At 49.9% G+C, this 18521-nt stretch overlaps 1 protein-coding gene across 1 annotated transcript in view; it reads left to right on the top strand.

Moving 5' to 3' along the window:
* The first annotated feature begins 550 nt into the window (after positions 1–550).
* LSP1 (lymphocyte specific protein 1) overlaps positions 551–18521 on the top strand; it is a 50154-nt gene continuing 32183 nt past the window's right edge. Inside the window, exon 1 of the mRNA XM_032690604.1 lies at positions 551–705. Coding sequence (XP_032546495.1) covers positions 626–705 — 80 coding nt within the window. The 5' untranslated portion in view covers positions 551–625. The remainder of the gene's footprint in view (positions 706–18521) is intronic.

Genomic DNA, 18521 nt, shown 5'->3' with positions numbered 1-18521 from the left:
TTCCAAAGCTGGGAATGCTCATGGCCTTCCCCAGTGGTGAAGAGACAAAAAGATAACGGTCCAAGCCTCAGGAGGTGTTGCAGAACCTCAACCCATGATGGCATCAGCAGGAAGCTGTGGGGAAGAAGCAGAACCCAGAAGGGAGGAGAGGGGTGACAGCTGCAGGGCGGAAGCAAATCCTTCAGCTCCAGTGGGGTTTGAGAGATGCGAATTTAAGACAGCCTTGACAGCACCTGTGGCAGCACCCCAGGACTGGTGCAGTGTAGGGTGCTGTGGTTTAGAGATGATGGCTATCACCAGAGTGGCACGGGCAGCTGGGGGAGCAGTGCCTCTCTTGCCACAATGGGGATGTCTGTGCCCCCTGCTTTCCTTTTGGGTTAGCCCAGAACTTCCAAATTCCTAGCTGCTAACAGGTAAAACCTTAAGTCAGTCTCAATGGTTTTTTTAAAAAAAACACAAACAAAAGAAACCCCCAAATTCACCTTCCCTCTCCCATCCCCCCAAACCCTCAGACCATGAAGTTTCCGGCACAGCTCACTTCTGCTGAGCACAGGAAAAGCAAAACGGCAGCAGCACCCTTGTGCTGGAGCTGTCCGTGCGGCCGCCGCGCCAGCCAGGAGGGGAGATGTCAGACTCGGAGGGGTGCCAGGAGGGTGCGGAAGGTGTGAGCCAAATGGGAGATGAATCCCCTGGGGAGAGCGAGAGGTGAGGCTTGGGGACACTACACCTGCCTTCCAGTCCCGGGATACTGGGAGGCTGGGAAACGGGGAGGGCAACGGTGGGCAAGGAGGATGCGCGACCAAAACAATGATGACCCACGAGGCTGGAATGGGTCAGATGTTCCATCAGGCTTTTGAAAAGCTTCTCCAGGTAGGGAGAGACTTAGATTTTCTAAAGCTCTCATCCCCTTTGAACTTCAAAGTCCCTGGGAGGGGGTTGATCAAGTAGGGAATGACAGCTTCAGAAGCAGGCAAGCTCAGTGAGCGTCTGGTGACCTGGACCTGCTCCACAGCCAAAATCAGTCCCATCTCTAAGACCAGCGGGTGGAGATCAGCTGCCTCCTCTGCTTGCTGGGCACATCTGATTTCTTGCTGTGTGCCCTATGTCTCTAGCCAAATTAACCTGGCAGTATTTCAGGCTAGCTGCTGTAAGGTTATACATCTCCCTGTGCCTCCGCTCTGCTTTATAGCTTTATCAGCAGAGACTGTAAAATTTGGGATCTGTTTGCTCCAATGCAGGCAGCTTTCCACGGGGGTTAAAAGAAGACAGATCAGTGGCAGAGACCACATCTGTCTGTGGTGGAGGCAGACAGAGATAAACTCAGCCAAGGTGCATCACCCAGAAGTACTCAGATTTGGACTGGATTCAGGCTGAGCATCCAGTGAGCTTAGGGGGTTGCCTGATTTTTCACCTCCAGCTTCAAAGCTTGCATTAGCATTTCTCCCCAAGGCTTCTGAGAGCCAGCACAGTTAATGTTGACAGGGGAAAAAAACTCTTGAGTGACAATAAGAGGAGAAAGGTGTGACATCTCCTGTCATTAGTGGTTGCACTAAGTGTTTAGGCTGACACCTGACAGCAATTAGCCTTGGCTGAAGATTTGACTGGAAACTTCAAAAGGTGCTGGAAGGCTCTGTGCATGACTCTCTACTGAAACAAAGGGAAGCCCTGGTTTCTGAGGGAGCATAGGGGTTTCCTCAGCACTGGAATCTACACAATTCCCAGCATTGCTCCAGCATGAATTTGCCTCTCTTGCAGGCTCAGCTCACCTTGCAGTAGCAAGGAGCAGGTGCTGTGCATGGGTCTAGGCAATCAAACTTTCCCGCTCCCCTCTTGCTGCAGGTGCTGGTATGTTGATGGAAGCAGGGCCACCGCTGGGGTCTGCTGGTGGAGCAGGGTCAGCTTGTTCCCTTTTCTGTTTCCTGCTGGAGTTCCCACTAAATAAGAGGCTGTCTAGAGGAGTCCGTTCCGTAGCACTCAGACCCTTACAGCCTTTAGAAACACGTTTAAAAAGAGTATATGTGATCAGTGACAGCAGGGTGGTGCATCCCTTCCTCTCTAGCTGTGTGTGTTTTAGAATCTTAATGAAATTTCTTAAGGAAACTTGATGACAAATGTAGTGAGCAAAAATAAGTTCCTCTTTGTTTTAAAAATCAGGAGAATTACATTCCCTCCCAATTTGTGTAATAGTTTCATGTGCAGCTCTAAATTTCTCCTGGTTTTACTTGTGCTATTTAAACACTTCCTAGGTGATTACCACTCCCAAAATGGAGGAAGGAAGTGTTTACTTGCTGTTTGGTGCTACATTTTCTCACCCTGTGGCTAACTCAGCTCTCTCTGATCTCCCCTCCTTGATGAAAAAGCTTTTTTCAAGCTGACCTGTGTGTGGATGGAGTCAGGACAATGCTTCTAAGACAGCCTAAAGCATGATGGAGGTGTGAGCAGTGAGTCTTGTGATGGAGCTGCCAGGAAAGTAAATCCCAAGGCCCCTGGGTGTAAATGCACTGTGGGAGGTGTTGGGAGAAAAGTATAGGTGCTTGTCTATTTAACTGTCCAGTGTATATAGAAGAGGAGCTTGCATTAGAAAATGTCCTAGAAATCTTAATTTGAACATAGCCTACTTTGTTTCCCCATACAAATTGGGACATGCTGGCCAAGTCCTGCTGATGCCAGTGCAACACTACTTAAACCAGACTGGTGTTACACTCTCTTCCATGAACTGGAATTGCTGTATTAGGAAACTGCTGCAGTGTGAGCCTTCCCGAGTAAGCGAGAAGCTGGAGGGAGCTCTGGGGAGGTGGCTGCTTGGGTTGTCCTGCCTTGACAGTGGGAGGCTGGGAGCCCAGAATGCAATGGATCTGTTACTCAGAGCTCTCTCCATAAAACTCTGGAGGCTTCAGGTAGCCTCTGACCTTGGTTCCTACACCCATAGCAGTGCACATCCCCACAGCTTGGGCTGTGCTCTGCAGGATATCTGCCCCTGAGAGGCAGCATGGCTCATGTGGCAGGTTTCTCTCTCCTGGGGGGTCTGAGATGAGATTGGCTTTTCCCAAATTTCCCATCTCCTTCCTTCTGGGGTTTCCCACCCCATGAGCTGTAGGGAGCCCTTGGCAGCCCATGTATGGTCACTGCCTGGGGAGAGGCTCTGCTGTGCCAGGAAGCCCCAGGCGTTTCCTTGCCATGTCTGTCCCCAGCTGTCTTGAATTCTCCAGATCCTTAGAGGACTCTCAAGGGTCTTTGCTAAAATGATTGCTGTTGCTAAGTATATCCATGGTTGGAAGGATGTTGTCTGGGAAAACTGATACTTGGAGAGTCTTTGGACCCCTCAGTGCACTAGATTCCTTGGGGGTGGGATGGAGGGATGGCTGATCCCTGCTCAGGAGTAACTGGTCACAGTTTGACCCAGCTGGGCTCATTGAAGTGGAAAAATAGTAGGGAAATAAACAGGGGAGGACCAGATGGATTATTTAATGAGGCTGGGTTATACTTATGGTTTCCAAATTGGATATAGGTGGTCTGGCAGTGGCATTAGGGGTAAAGAACTGTCTCTAATTATAGGAGGTATCAGGTGCCTTCACTGCCCTTTTCTCCTTGGGGGTAAAAAAATAAATTAAGCCTGGCATGCCTTGCCTTGCCTTGCCTTGCCTCTGAGCTTGTTTTGCTATGTAAAGCTGTGAGTTTGGAGGAGTGTGTGTTAAAGCAAGGGATTGCCCAGGAGCCTTCATTTGAATTTTACTTTCTTATTTTTATTTTTTTTTTTAAACACAGAAGACTCTCTGCTGACTTGAAGGCTGGCTGTTTTAAAACTCTTGGTGTGAAGTCTGGCTCTGAAGCTTGTGGGAATCCCTTGCCCTGGATTTTGTAGGGTGAACTTACTTCAGAGGGTTTAGAGCTTTTCCCAAAATCTGAAAACCGTTCTGCTTGCAGTAACTGGAAGGGCTGGCGGTGTGGCAGGAAGTGCTTAACCTTGGCATGCCCTGGGGATCCTGGGCCCCTCTGCTCTGACCCTCACTGACCTTGCTAATCCAGCCTGGCTAACGCTCTGCCTGCATCCCCTCTTTGCATCCATCACCCCTGTGACCCATGTGACCCCCCAGCTGTGGGTTTGCACAGTGGCTGAGCTGACTCCTTTCTGCTTTGGTGCTCTCCCCAGAGCTGGGCTTGCTCCTAGCTAGGCACTCACCCAGACTGGCTGCTGCCTCTGCCGGGATACTGACTGGCATCTGGACAGACCACCTGGCCAGGAGGTGCTCCAAGACCTCACTGGTGCTGTATTTTTGTAGGAACAGCTTTTTGTTTGAAGGGAGTGGGAGTCCTGACCCAAATAAAGTTGTTGCTCGGGCTCCAGGAGGCATTGGTGTGACCACCTGGCTCCTGGGACTGTAATCTGACTCTTGACTGACTGCAGACCAGCTAGTGGCCCTCAGGGGCTCAGAGGAAAGGCCGCAAGGATTTGATGCTCTCCCCTCATCCTCTCCATGCAGCCCTCCTGCTACAGTCCAGTTATGCAAACCTGCCTGGGAGGGATGGTGTTCACCCCAGCTTGCACAGCAGCTTTGACCTCCTGTAGCCGCAGTTTCTGTTCCCTTAATATGTCTGACAAACTCCTAATTAGGCTGAGCCTTTGGTCTGACTGACGAGGTCCTTTGGCATCCTTTGAAGCCAAATGCACAGGGAATGGGTTCTCATGGAGTTGTTCTGTTCTGAAGTCCTTCATAAGGAGAAACCTTGAGGATGTACATCAATGCAAGGAAGACACGGGCCTATATTTTTATGATAGGGACTCAGGGGCCTCTTTGCCCAGGTTTTGTTCTGGATCATGGTCATCTGGTATATGAGTAAAAAAATATGTCCTAGGAGGTGCTGCACATTCTGGGAAGGCAGCTGTCCTGCATGGCATGACTTTGGTATGATCAGTACTAGAGGAGCATCTCCAGTGCCCAGCCAAGGTCAGGGTGTCACCATGGTGAGTGCTTTGTGGCTATCCTGATAGCCTACTGCCTCAGGGAAAAGAGGACAGGTTGACTCTACTGCAAAGCTGGACAGTTGAGATGTTTAGGAAGGGATGCCCTAACTGTAGAACTTGCCCACTGCATATTTACTACCCTAGAGAGTTTCCTATTGGACCTGTGTGACACCTGCCAGGCCTTGGCAGCTGTCTTAAGTAACCCAAGGCATTGTCAGTGGTGCCTGACACCTATGTTTAGGCACCTGAATTGCTCCCTAATTTCCCAGTTTCATCTAGGAAGCAAAGGCCATAGCCCTGCTCTTCTGAGGTTTGGCCAGGTATCTCGCAGTCCTCAGCCTGTCTGCGTGTTCCACAAAGGCTCAGTCACGAGTGGGTTAACCAGCCCTGCTTGGAGCCCATGTATGTTTTCCTTGCCAGTGTATCCATCCTAACACACACCAGATGTGTGAGGCAGCCCTTGGACTGTCTTAATCCCAGGTTTCGGCACTCAGAGTTGTCTTTCTCACGGGCAGGTCTGCAGTGGCTTCCACTCCTGCAGCCCATATCCTCTGCAGGAGAACTTGCAGCAAGGCAGGGCAAAATATTTTCTGTTATTTTCTTCTTTAAACAAGTCCCTCCTGGGATGGGCTGCTGCAGCAGAGCTGATGCTGACAGCTCCATCTTCAGTCATACGAGGGGAGTGTCAAATGCAGGAACTACTTGAGTTCACCCTGTCTCAGAGGAGCAATGCATCCACAGCCTGGTGCATCTGGTAACTGTCCAAGGGATACCCACGTAAAGAGGAAGAAGCATGAGCAAACCCAGCTGGCTTCATTAATGAATGGATGTGGCAGTCAGTGGGCTTCTATTAGCTTGATCGGTGAGTTGCACCCAATGATCTGAAAACTTGAGGCCATCTGGGGGCAACTGATTGGAGACGTACAAGACTTGGTTTAGTTGAATCTCCGTTTATTTGGATTTCTCTTGCTATTGCACAGATGTGTAGGCCCAAATGTTTTTGCCACTGTACATCAACACCATCCCTCTGCCTGCCATAAAGCGGTGCCAGTTTGCATCAGCTGGAGGTCTTCGGTTCTTTCCCTTACACGTTCATTTTGAAAACAGATTGTTAGGGATTAATTCTGCATTACCAAGGAGCCTCTCCCCCAGGAAGGCTCTAGGTATCTGTTGCTTGCTGCAGCTGAGCAGACAGTATGTGTAATGCCTTTTATCAAGTCCTTGCCAGATAGTTTGGAAAATATGATCTCTTCTACTGTGCTTGTGCATGCTTGTGCTTTTCTGCTGCAGAAGCAGTTTCCTTTCCAGTGCAAGCTTGCTTTGGAGCTATTAGCATTGACAAACCCTGAACTATTGACAGACCCCAAGCAATCACTGCTGCCAGCTATTTGGGAGGGGCAAAGTTCTCCTCCAATAAAATTGGTGACAATAATAATTTCCTCTTAAAATAAGTGCCTCCTTGCAGTTGTCACGTAGCTTCCCATAACATGAGCTGACAGCATTGTGCCCAAGCTGAGCTGTCTTGAAGGGCAGACTAATGAGACAGATTATGCTCCCCTGCTCTGGTGGAACTTTTCCTTCCTTAGGGTGGCATTTGTCTCTTCTGCTGCATCTCCATGCCAGTTACCACCTTCCTGCACACAGCCTTAGCTGCCCTTTGTCCAGAAAGGCTCATCCCAGCTTTTTGTTGGGCCCCACTTGATGGATCCATGTGTCTTCAAGCTTTTTGGATACATGATGATACTTTTGTGGGCCCTTTCAAAACAGCTCCCGTCTTCTGCCCAGCTTAGCGAGGGAGGCATGGATGGATACTGGCAAGGTGATATTAGATGCCTTTCCCCAGCACAAGGAGGGACTTAAAGTGAGGGTGTAGCTTGGAAGCAGGAACTGTCAAACAGTGCTTGGGAGTTCCTTCTTATCCATTTAGTCTACTCTGACTCCAGCTAAAGTAACCAGCCCAGCAGTGTAAAGCGGAGATTCATGATTGCTAAAACTGCTTGTATTGCACAATATCAGGGCCTTGAACCAGCTGTAGATGAGCTAATAAGTTTATATTGGGCAGAAGCTGTATTTTGCTTCTTGAAAGCTGTGTGGTCAGCTAAGCAGCATGGCTTGACAGGGCTGCACTCGTGCAGTGGTACTGTCCTACAAGCCTATCAACAAAATGTGGTGCTTGGCTTTGGGTGATGCTTAAACACGTCACACAGATGCCATTTGGTGAAGGAAGGTGGTGCCTCTGTTTTAGGTTATGCCCCTCTCAAACCCAACGTGGGAGATGTCTGAAAGTGTCTTCAGCTGCCCAGTTCCCATCTAATCCAGCTAGTCAAAGCAAAGACCACTCCATTTATTTTGAATAGACATTCAAAATTCAAATTCATTCAGCAGTTTTCCAAACCTTGGTGAGCAGAGACCAGTGACAAAGCAATGTGATGCTATAAGAAGGCCTTTTTTAGGCATTTCCTACAGTGTCTGCTGGGGATAGACCACCCCTTGGCAGCAGTTGCCTATAGCTTATCCATCCTGGCTGGAGTCCTTTGTCCTGCTTCTTGGCCCTGCAGTGGAGAAGCATCCTAAAGAGATGGAGTCTGTCTCCTCAGGGCCCATAGTTCTCCTCTCGTCCTGTAATGACGCTCCTGCATAGGATGGGAGTGTCTTATCTGCAGCCATTGTTTTGTCTTCCTGTCTCTTTCCCAATGGCTTTGCTGATTTAACCTAATATATAGATATGGGGCACAGTATCAGTAATGACTCTGGCTTAACATGCTGGACCAGCTGCACTCCTCCAGGGCTTGGCTGAGTCACTTGGCCTTGGCCTCGGTCTGGAAAACTCGGATGGTGGCTCACTGCAGTGGCTCAGGTAATATCTCACTATTTGCATAGCACTTAGCACAATAAGGGCTCAGATATCCTTTAACTGTGCTGCGCTACCCAGTTAATGCTTCTCTCCTTCTCCTGTTTTTAAAATCCATCCTTTGTACTGGTTTGTATGACCCCTGGAACAAAAGCCTCTTCTCTTACAATGCTTGTAAGCTTGCTTCTTCCCCTCTCACTGATAAATGAAGCAAACTCTTGGGATTTCAGGTTTATGGATATACCCATTAAGTTCCCCAGAGAGAGTCCCTTTTCCATACTGTGTAAGGGTGAGAGGTAGCAGTGGGGTAGAGGAAGAAGGATGCTCCTTCTAGATCCAGCTTCTGATTCCCTCTCATTTCTGCCTCTTTGGATATCTTAGGAAGAAAGTCATCATTGATCCCATGCCAAATATTTCAGACTTAGTATGACACAGTGTTTGTTGGTTCTTCTGACCCAGCTCACAATTATACATGTTCTTCATGGTGCTCCTCCGAGTGCGTGGGCCTGGCAAAAGCTCTGAGCCAAGACAGCTCCCGCCTACAGCCCCCCCTCCCTGAACACCCATGGGTCATGTGCTGGCTTGGGAATATCCTCTCCTGACTCGTGGCCAGGGCAAAGGAAGGCTTGCTAGGGAGCATCATTGGGACTGGACTCCTTCCCCTGCACCCTGAGCTAATTGCACAGGCGAGGTGCCCTGCCCTCCTGGCAGCACACTTCTGGAGCTTGTAATGAGCTGTTCTGGTGTGAAGGAGACAACGTGCTGCTTTTGGCTGCTAGATGTGCTCTTTCCTTGAGATTATCTCTGACTGCCTGTTTTGATCTCTGGCTGCCCAAAAGTGAGTGCTGGCAGAGTAAGCTGGACTGAGTTGAGTGGGAATTCGGAGTGAAGGTAAGGTGGGCAAACCCTATCCATCAGGTTAACATGTAAACCACACCATCTGTGCACCTGATGTACCAAATGGTGTGCCCCTTTCCCTGCTTTCAGGAGCAGGGGCTCCTGAAGGGCTGGGCAAATGCTGATGTCTGCCAGGCTGGTTCAAAGTGGGGGTTGCATGTGCATGGTGAAGAGAGGCTGGTGAGATGTCAGGAGAGGGAGAGAGGTTTGTGATGGCAGAGGGAAAGATGCCTCACTTAAAAGACAAACCAGAGACCCCCCATCTACTCCATTATCCTAGAGGGGATGCTGGTGGAAGCACAGGGTCTCTGGCTGAGACAGGGCTCTTAGTCCTTGCTGAAGATGTGGGGCTGTTCCTGCAAGAACATCTTCTCAGGGTGAGATCCCCGCTGACATGCAGGCATGGACCTCTGGAAACCATGCTGGCAGATGAAGGCAATCGTAAGAGACTGGCCCTCACAGTGACTGTACCTGGGGCTTATGCTGACAGTGCATCCCAGCAATATTGGAAAGAATTGCTTGGGCTGCATTTCCTAGAGGATTAGAGTATTTTTGTTTCTTTTTTTTCTTTTCTAGACCATGTGTGAGCCTTCAACTGATTTTGCAACTAGTCCTACATAGCAGAATGATTGTGTAATTAACGGGAACTGGTGCGGCCCTATCTCTCTCTGGGACTCCTGCTCTCTTTCCCACAGTGATGGAGACAGACTCATTCTCTCTCTTAGCATCTCACCTTCTCTGCTTCCCCTGCTGCTGGGAAGAGCTTTGGGAAACTCTTCAGTGCCATGCAATGTGTTTCTGGGTGCTCCAGCCATCCCAGGTCCTGCAGTGGTGTGCATTTTTGCTGCAGAGATTTATGGTGGTTCTCCTAGCTCAAACTGTGCCAAAAAATAACAGATGAATCAATTCTTTGTTTTTCTTCCTGTGTCCACTGTACTCCTACTCCCTTCCTGCTGGGACCAGGAGGTTTGTTTCTGTGAAAGGATATGAGCAGCTGTGGGACTGATGCTGACCTTACTGTTCTTGGATACATGGTGTGACTCAGACTGATGCACGTGGCCTCAGCAGCGAGAGAGAGGAGAGGGGACTGAAGGCACATCTGTACTGCAAGATGATGGTGTGGGAGTTCTCCTGCACTGCTCTTTCTCTTTCACAGCCTTTGTGCCTTCAAATAATAGTTTTAAATGGTCCCTGCCCCACGGAGATGGAGACAGTGACTCTGTCCATGTATCATTTGGTGTACAGTTCCTTCCCTTCTTGCAATCTGTGAGTCCTGCTCTGCTCTCCATTCCCTGTTGTACTGCAGGACCCTGCTGATGCTGGAGGAAGGATGAGTTCTCTTCTTATACCTTGTATCTTTCTCAAAGATGAAGCCAAGGAGAAGGGCAGGAAGCCTTCCCCAGAGGTCGAGTAGCCCAGACATCTTGCAAGATTTTTCTAGGTGGAGTTCAGTACCAGGAATGTCTCTCTCTGGGAGCAACACAGAGCTCAGCCTGTTGCAATTAAGGGACCTCTTTTCTCACTGCTTCACTTCTGGTGTTTCCAAATTATCTTAACATCTTAGATCAGTAAGAGCTAATGTCATGACCTCTCTCTGGTCCTGGATTTCATCATCTAAGCATGGGTTTTGTCAGCCCTGTTCATTGAAAGCCCTATCTCTGAGAGGCAGTCAGGTCTGGAATTGGGGTGGAAGTCTGCCGAGTGCTTGCAAGACAAAGAGCTCATGCTGGCATCCTCCAGGAGACAAACTCAGGTGTGGAGCCAAGGCTCTCTTGCTGGGGGAATCAACAGCTTTTCCCTCTGCCCATTCACATGGAGGATCTTGCCTCTGGTAGGTAGCGGTGTGCTCTTGCCTCTTTCCCTCCCCACACCTAGCAGGCTCCTGCCTTCTCCTGGTGACAGTGGCTGCATTCCTCCTTGCCCCTCCTCACCTCCCTGGGGATCACCTGGCACCTCTGCCTGAAGTAAGTGCCTGCTGTGATTTCATTGTTGCTAGCCCATGGCTGCTAACTACATCTCTGCCTGCCAGGGCTCCTTCAAGTTGCATCCTTGTCTGTCTTGGACCATGGGAGTCACTGGCAGGTTTGGGCTGATTCTCTCCAAAAAGAAAACCCTGTAGGTGCACATTTCATTTCAACTCTGGCCAATTGTGGTGAAGTCAATAGGAATGTTCACATGCTTAAACCTAATTACTTCTGCAAGCACTTGCATGGCTGGGACAAGCTCTTTTTCAGCAACAGAGAGCTTCTGTGGTGTATCTCTTGCATCTTCTCACCAAATTTAGAAAGAAAAATATGCAGTGTGATATTGTCTGAGCAGCCAACAGAGTAAGGGCAGCATCAATGTCTGTGCTTTGTTGTTTCTGTTGTTCATAATCACTTAGGTGATGCTTAGTAAATACCTGCAGAAACAAAATAAGCTGTTTTAAAATGAAAAGACAGTGGAAAAAGGGCAGGCACTTCCTTATTTTTAATTGAGACTTCTGGATGTATTTCATGGGCAACTTCCCCATTTCAGCTTATTAGGTGTCAAAAAACACTTCTGAAGAAGTGATTGAAAGGAAATGTGTAAATGAGATGAGAAGGACTGAAAGAAGAAGGAAGGTAAGGGTCTAAGCAGGGTGATTCCACATAACTGCTTCTATATTGGAGACATCCAGACGAATATTCCCACTTACCTTGGGGAACATGGGCAGGCCGCGCCAGGAGCACCATAATGTGCAACTATAAGGCAGGACTGGAACTTGCTAGGTACAAGTCCAGGCACCTGTTGGTTTGGCATGGCAAAAGATGTTTTCCCCTCAGAAAAAGCACATGTGGATGCAGGGTAAGGAAGAAGACTTCCCCCCCAATCCCTACCCTGATAGTACTCCCATGATGAACATGAATCTGAATGCATGGCAGATGGGCATTTTGTTTTAGCAGGTGGCAATGCTAGTCTTTCATCAAACACTCACACACTTCTTTAATCTCCTGAAATATCAGTGTTTCATGGAGGCAAGCCAGATTTAGCCAGATTTTTTTCCCTTGCCCTATTTGATGGCTGGGAAAACAGGCATGGGAGAGTTGGTCACCTGGGCAGGTGAAGGGGAAGTCTCAGAGCAGAAGCAGGATGTATGCTGCTTGCCTCTCTGAGGATTCCCCCAAAGTACAAATGCTATCTCCATCACAGGAGAACATTTTTCTCTGGTATGGCATTTCCCAGCACAAGGCCCCTTTCGTATTAATCTGACTCTTGGTTCACCTTCGGGTGTGCGGGGACTGTCTGGAGGTGAAACCTTCATGCAAGACTTCTGCTGTGAATGGACCAGGAGTAATTTACAGCCCGCCGAGTGCAAGTTGCCAACCTGGATTTCTGCTCCCTAGTTGCTTTGTGTAATCAGGAAAACAGTGGTAAAGGTGGAGGGGGGGGGATAAAAAAAGAAAGATGGGGGCGGGAGGGGGGGATTGAATAGGATAAGGAGGGAGAGAAGAGAGTTAAAGCGAGAAAAGAATCCCTCTCGCAGGGGAGCGGGGAGCGCCGGGCTTTGTGCTGCGGGGCCCGCCGGCGGCTGCGCTCGCAGAGATTCTCCCGTGACACTTCCACGAGGCAGAGGGGGAGGAGGAGGAGGAGGTAGAGGTGGAGGAGACAAGCCGGGGGTGTGGAGCAGGGGGGGCTAGCAGAAACAAAAGGAAACCAGCTGCAGAACTTCCTGAAGGCGGAGAGGGGGCCGCGGGAGCGCGCAGTGCCGGGCGGCTGCCTGCGGCGCTGGGGAGGGGGCGGCAGCGGGACCCTGCCCGCCGCGCCTGTGGCCACCATGACCAGCGCGATCCTCAGGAGAAACTCCAGCAAGCAGGGCCTGCAGAACCTCATCAGGTGAGCACCCACCTGCCCGCGGGGGACCCGCTCCAGGCTCCGGCTGGCGCTGCCCGCGCCGAGGGGCGCGGGTGGGGGGGCGCCGGGTGAGGAAAGGGGGAGTGTGTGTCGCAACGACCATCTTCGTGTCCCTTTAAATCGTGTGAATTTCGTCCTCATCCTGATTTTCCAGCAGACTCAATGCATTGGAAGGAAGGATAATAGATACCCCCCCCCCGCCCCTCCTCCCCAAAAGCTGTATGAGAAAAGCAGATTTGAACTTACTGATGGTTTTTCCAGGAGCTCCCAACTGAAATAACTGAGCACAACTGTACTGTGACACTCACCTGAGCGGCTGGTTTCGCCCCATCCGCTCTCCGTGCAAGGGATGTCTCAGTACGTGTCTTTTTTGTGTCCCCTGAGCGCTGAATGGTCCTGCCTAGAAAAAGGATTTTTCTTTTTTTTTCCTGTAGGAGCTGTATGTTGTGCACGCTGTGATGTGCGTTTTCAATTCAGAGATCAGTGAAGGGCCGGATCCTCCCACGGCTGCAAGCTGACACTGTTCTTTTTTGATTTAATTGATCACAATAGTGCTTTGAACCTTTCTCTTAGAGTCTAATTGCCAGGGCAGGGAGGTGGATGGCTCAGTTGGGTTTATTCCCATTTGTCAGCCGGGGCTGAACTGGGGAGGATGGCTACATTGTCTGCTGCCTCTGGGATTCCCTACCATGCGGTCAATCTGCTCTTCCCTGTGGGCTGGAAATGCTGCTTTCCTCTGTGGGTCTGGACAATGGTGGTGTGCCATGCTGATGGCTCTGACTGGACAGAAGAGAGGCACTTCTCACCTCTTTATATTTAATTGAGCAGCTGGATGGGTGAGAGGTGGAATTAGGGAGTGCTGGACTCACATTCTGCATCTTGGGTACCTCTTGGCTCCCTTGTCCTCACTGTGCCTGCTGGTCTCCAGCATAGAGGTGGTGGATGTCAAAGTGGGGTTTATTTTGACGGGCATTTTCCGGTCAATTTGGGATCTACTCGACTAGTATTGCAGCCTCTAAGTCTCACCTCTCAAATGAGTTTCCCACCTTGGAAGGGAAACAGGCTCCTACAGCCATCCAGTCCCTGCCACCTTCTCCCGTTCTAGACGCAGGGCAGTCGGCAGAAAAGCTCCCACTGGTTCCACAGGCCCCTGGGTGGAAAGTGGGCAGGAGGAGCTGACTCCTCTCTATTCATCTCCTATTTGTCCTGTTGGACTCTTTCCCTGGTCTCAGCCTGGAGGGACTGGGATCTCAGTTACACATCCCTGTTTCAGAAAAGGGCTTGGTCAGGGGCTCCTGAGGGGTAGGGAAATCTCATTGTGGGTGTGCAGAAGGCAGAGATGGGCTCAGATTTGGGGCCAGCTGGTATTGAGGAGGGTCAGGCAAATGAACTGCTCACAGCTGAGTGGCAATTTATTTTGCGGGGTGGCAGATGGGGGAGAGCAGGGGGAAGCATGTGTGCCTCATGCAAAGAAAAGGGGTGTCCAAAGAACTGTCCTCAACACAGCCCAAGTCAGAGGTGTTTTTCTGTCCTTCATGATATTTCCAAGTTCATCCTGCTGTGCATAAGGGACTTTTCATGTCCTAGAGACTCAGAGGGGCTTTTACAAGGTGACATTTGTGCTGAGCGGGGCTTATTACACTTAAATCTGGCTGAGGTTTGGCTTTGTGGCTGTGTTTTCCAGTCCTGCTTACAGACAAGGAAGGGAGTGGGGTGTGGGTGTGAGGGATTTCCATGGTTTACACGCAGATAGCCTCGCTTATGTTCACAAGATTCAACAGCAGAATGGGCAGGTCTGCTCCATACACAGCATAATTTGTTTTGCAGTTGTATTTTCTCCCGGAGCAGTTTCCCTGCTAAGAATGACTGTGGGGCTGGCTCTGCAAGCCCTACCACCTTGGCTGCAGGAACAAGCTGCTTCAGTCAGTGAATGGCTTGAGGCTTCTGGCTTGAAGATATATTGCTGTCAAGATTGCTGTGCTCTGCTTTTGTCTGTCCCAAGGTGATTGCAGGTAGAGTGGTTACAGCGGGTAGGTCATGGGCTCCTCTGATGTGTCCGAGACCTGGAGCACAAGAGTGAAAACGGCTGCTCAGAGCCATATTTGCAAGCACTTGGGATTTCGATGTGGTGTCAAGCTTTACCTGGCTGTTCCTGCTCCAGTCGTCAGCAGGGATAACCAGGGAATTACCTTCTCTGAGCATGGCTCAGCTAAGGGAGCTACTTGTCAGCTGTCCAACAGCTGCTTTCAGAGTTCCTGAGCTGAAACCAGTGTAAAAGTCTTGTGGATTTTGGGTTGAAGAGCTGAGTTCCAATGCTTTAAGCATCCTACCTTGTGCTTGATACAAACCCCCAGCATTTCAGACAAAGGGGACCATGCCCATGTGCTGAGCATCACCCAAACATCGGTCCCAGGAGCCTGATTTGCATGAAAAGGCTTTTCCACTGACTGCTGACAGGTTTAGTGCATGCCGTGCTTTGGAATGGTTTGATGTGCTTTGGAGCACCGGACCATGTTGGAGACACCTTCAGGCTGAAGTGCTGAGCTAGCATTCTGGAAAACGTCTTTCCCCTCTGCCCAGCCTGGAGGTGGATTGGAAAAATTAGCCTTCCTCCTTCCTCACTGAAGACGGTGCTTTGCAGAAGGTGCAGGCAGGAACGTGCCATTTACATCTGAAAAGTTGGAGACTGAAAAGAGCCCAGGGTTATGTCTTGCAACTGCAGAGCAGGAGTGGCTGAGTAATTACCTGGGAAAGGCATGAGAAGAATGGACAATTGCAGGGCTATCTACCTCCACTCCTTTGCACCTCGTGCCCGGGCACTCCCCTCATCCGGCATAGTTTCTCTATCAGGATATCACTTGGGAAAGATTTCTCCCTTTGTAGCATGATGATCCCTTGCACACCCACAAGACTCCAAACATGAGCTGCTTTATCTTGTTATCGAAGTCTCTTTTCTTCTTATCCATTTAATGAATTCCTATAAATAAGATAGGGATCCAGTGCCTCTTATGTCGATTCATTCAGTTCATTATCTGCTCCTGCTGGAATTTTATTCTCCCCCTATTTATCGAGCCTCAAGTGTTTCACAAAAGAATATGGCTGTTTAATTAACCTACAAATCAGCCTCTCTGTAAATCAGCTGTGCCTCTCCTTGAAGCCAGATTATTGGGCCTCTTGGTTGACGCTGCTCCCACTAAGTGCTGCAGTGTGTTGCTGCAGTTGTGTCCCCATAGCTGGGCTGTCGATGCCCGGCTGGAGTGTGCAGCTGTGGGGTGAAGTGTGCATGCAGATGGATGTGAATTAGAAGGACTACTGCTCTTGTCTCGGCTGGTTTGTTTTTTATGCAGCATGTGGGTGAACCTTGGGTACCATTCGGAAGTGAGCTGTGATTTGTTCTTGGGGGGGAAAAAGGACAGTTTTCTTGCACACTGCTTGTATACTTCCTAGGACAATGGGGACCTGGTCCAGAACAGGGGCTCCAGAGCATGGCTGCTGCACAGGCAACAAATAAATGAATGTCTCTAATTATAAGTCAGAAAATTGAATCACATGATAGAGCTAATTATTTACTCTACAGGATGGGACTTTTGCTTTATCTTCTGTGAAGCCATTAACATGGGAAGCCAAGCTGTGAGATCTGAAATGAATCTTGCATGCCTTTGTGTTTTGGCCTACCATACATGATGAGATGTTTTCCACCTCCAGCTGATGCCAACACTCATGTCCTGGCACCCATGAGGCAGCTGCATGGCTCCTTCTTTCTCCCTACAACTCGGTACTGCATTGTCCAGCAATACTCTTGGCAATGCTTGGAGTTCCTCAGCATTAGGGGTAGCTTTAAAATTTTCTGAACTCCTTGAATTTTGATGTATGTCATGAGTGTAATATTTAGTTTGATCAGGATATGGGGGCTCTGCCCAGCTCTGCGGGATACCTTCCTTTCTGCCTGCATGCGATGTTTCCTGAAGCTTGCCAGGATGTTTCTCAGCAGGGAAGATGCTACTCCAGTATTTCTGTCTTGACCTCCTGAGTGCTGAGCTGGGAACAAGGAGCTGGAAGCACTTGGGAGGGCTAGATGATGCTTTGACGGGGAAGAACATTTTTTTTTTTGGGGAGTGGTTGACATGGTCTGGGCACTGTTGGTTGTTTGGGAGATAACTACTCTGGGGGCTATTGCAGCATTGCTTTAGTCCACCTCTCTGGCTTGTGGATAGGTATGGGGAACGAGGAATTCTTGCTCTGAAGAAGTGAGGCAGCTCTTTAGGGGAGATGGGAAAAATGAACGTGCAGGAACGAGCCCGTAGCAGAGCTGTTGCATGGGGAGAGGAGGGAGGGATGCTGGCGTAGGACAGGGGGACACAGGACCTTCATCAATGGGATTCATACTTTGCAATGCTGCCTCAAATGTTGCATGAGGAGCCTATGGTCCCTGCAGGGCTTGCCCACCACAGTGCTCCCTTTCCCAAATCCTCCCTATTTTGATGTGTTTATTAGTCGCCTTTATTTTTGTTATCCTTCTGTGTCCCATCACCACGGCCAGGGCAGAACTAGTGGGCACCTTTGCAAACCCTGCGAGTGGGGGGCGGGTGGGAAGGGAGACATGACCAGATGCTGCTGGCAGGGAGGAGCAACCAGGAGAGCTCTTTGGCTACACTGATCGCCCAGTGTTGCTGGGGCATGCCTGGGGGATTTCCACATCCTGGTGAGGCTTCACTGGTGCCAGCTGCTTGCAGAGCAATGCCACCACATTTTGCAAGTCGGGAGGGACCTGGTGATTTGCAACCCTGCTGAGCCAGGGGGCAGGGTGAGGGGAAGGGGCTAAACCAGTGTGTGGTGGGTAGCCCCTCCCTGGGTGCCTCATGGGATGCCCGTGCTTTCCTTTCACTCTGCAGACAGCAGCTCATCATTCTCTCTCCAATTGCCAAAGCTCATCTGTCCCCTCTGAGTATCCTGTTGATCCATTCCCATATTTTCCCAGCCCTGGGGCTTGTTTTTTTCAGAACTCCACCTACCATTGACCTTTCCCAGAAACCAGCTGGTGGGGTTTGTTTGCTTTTAGCCTGGCTTGACTTTGATTTTTTTACCTGCTCTTAAGCAACTGGATATTTAGGGCCTGAACTTTGAGCCCATGGAAATTTTGGGGAGCTGCAGTGAGCCTCTGGCCCCTCAGGGCTGCAAACACAGGTTATCCGCATCCTCTGATGGAGTGGAGAAGGAACACCACGTGTATCTGAGCGTGGTTCAGCTAGAAAGGGCACTGGATGGAGAAGCTGAGGTCTGAGGCTTTGCAGCTGGGATGGTGTGTAAATGGTGTGTAAGAACTAATTCTCAGCTTCCAGATTGTTTTTTTTTCTCTTTTTTTCCCCTTCTCCTACCATTTCTAACTCTGTTGATGGAGCACCAAATAATCATCAAACATCAGCAACATGGTCCTTCAGCTCTGTTGTGGGCAGAGGGCAGCTGAGGCTGCTGCATGCCTCTATCCCATGGCAAGAGGATGGGGTGCAAAGACCCTTTTTCCTCATGAAAACTTGCTGCCTTAGCACAGCAGGGACCGAGGGCTTGCTGCTGACTGGTTCCTGTTGCAGCACAACTCCTCAGCAATGGCCATGAACGAAGCCTCAACTCTCCCAGGGAGCGGAGCAGTGTGTTCTCACGGCCTCCCTTGCTGCCTCCTGCCAGTGCTCAGACTGAAAACTCCCTCCTGCTGTTGGGGAGACTGTTGCCCCAGGGGCTGCAAAATGAGTGACTCGTAGCCGAGCCAGCGGTGCTATAAAAAGCACCAAGCTGATATGAATCTTACTCTTAGTTCTGGCTTGAAGCAGTGGTAAAGCTATTGCTCACCTTCCTAGGCTCAGGCTTGTTTTCCAGCATGAGTGTATCGAGGATGCTGGCTGAGTGTAGCTAAGGCACAGAGACTGTGGAGGTTTGTTTCCC

The sequence above is a fragment of the Chiroxiphia lanceolata genome, chromosome 6, assembly GCF_009829145.1.
Source record: "Chiroxiphia lanceolata isolate bChiLan1 chromosome 6, bChiLan1.pri, whole genome shotgun sequence".
NCBI classification, from domain to species: Eukaryota; Metazoa; Chordata; class Aves; order Passeriformes; family Pipridae; genus Chiroxiphia; species Chiroxiphia lanceolata.
The sequence above is the reverse complement of the archived record's forward strand: the minus strand, read 5'-3'. Positions and strand labels throughout refer to the sequence as shown.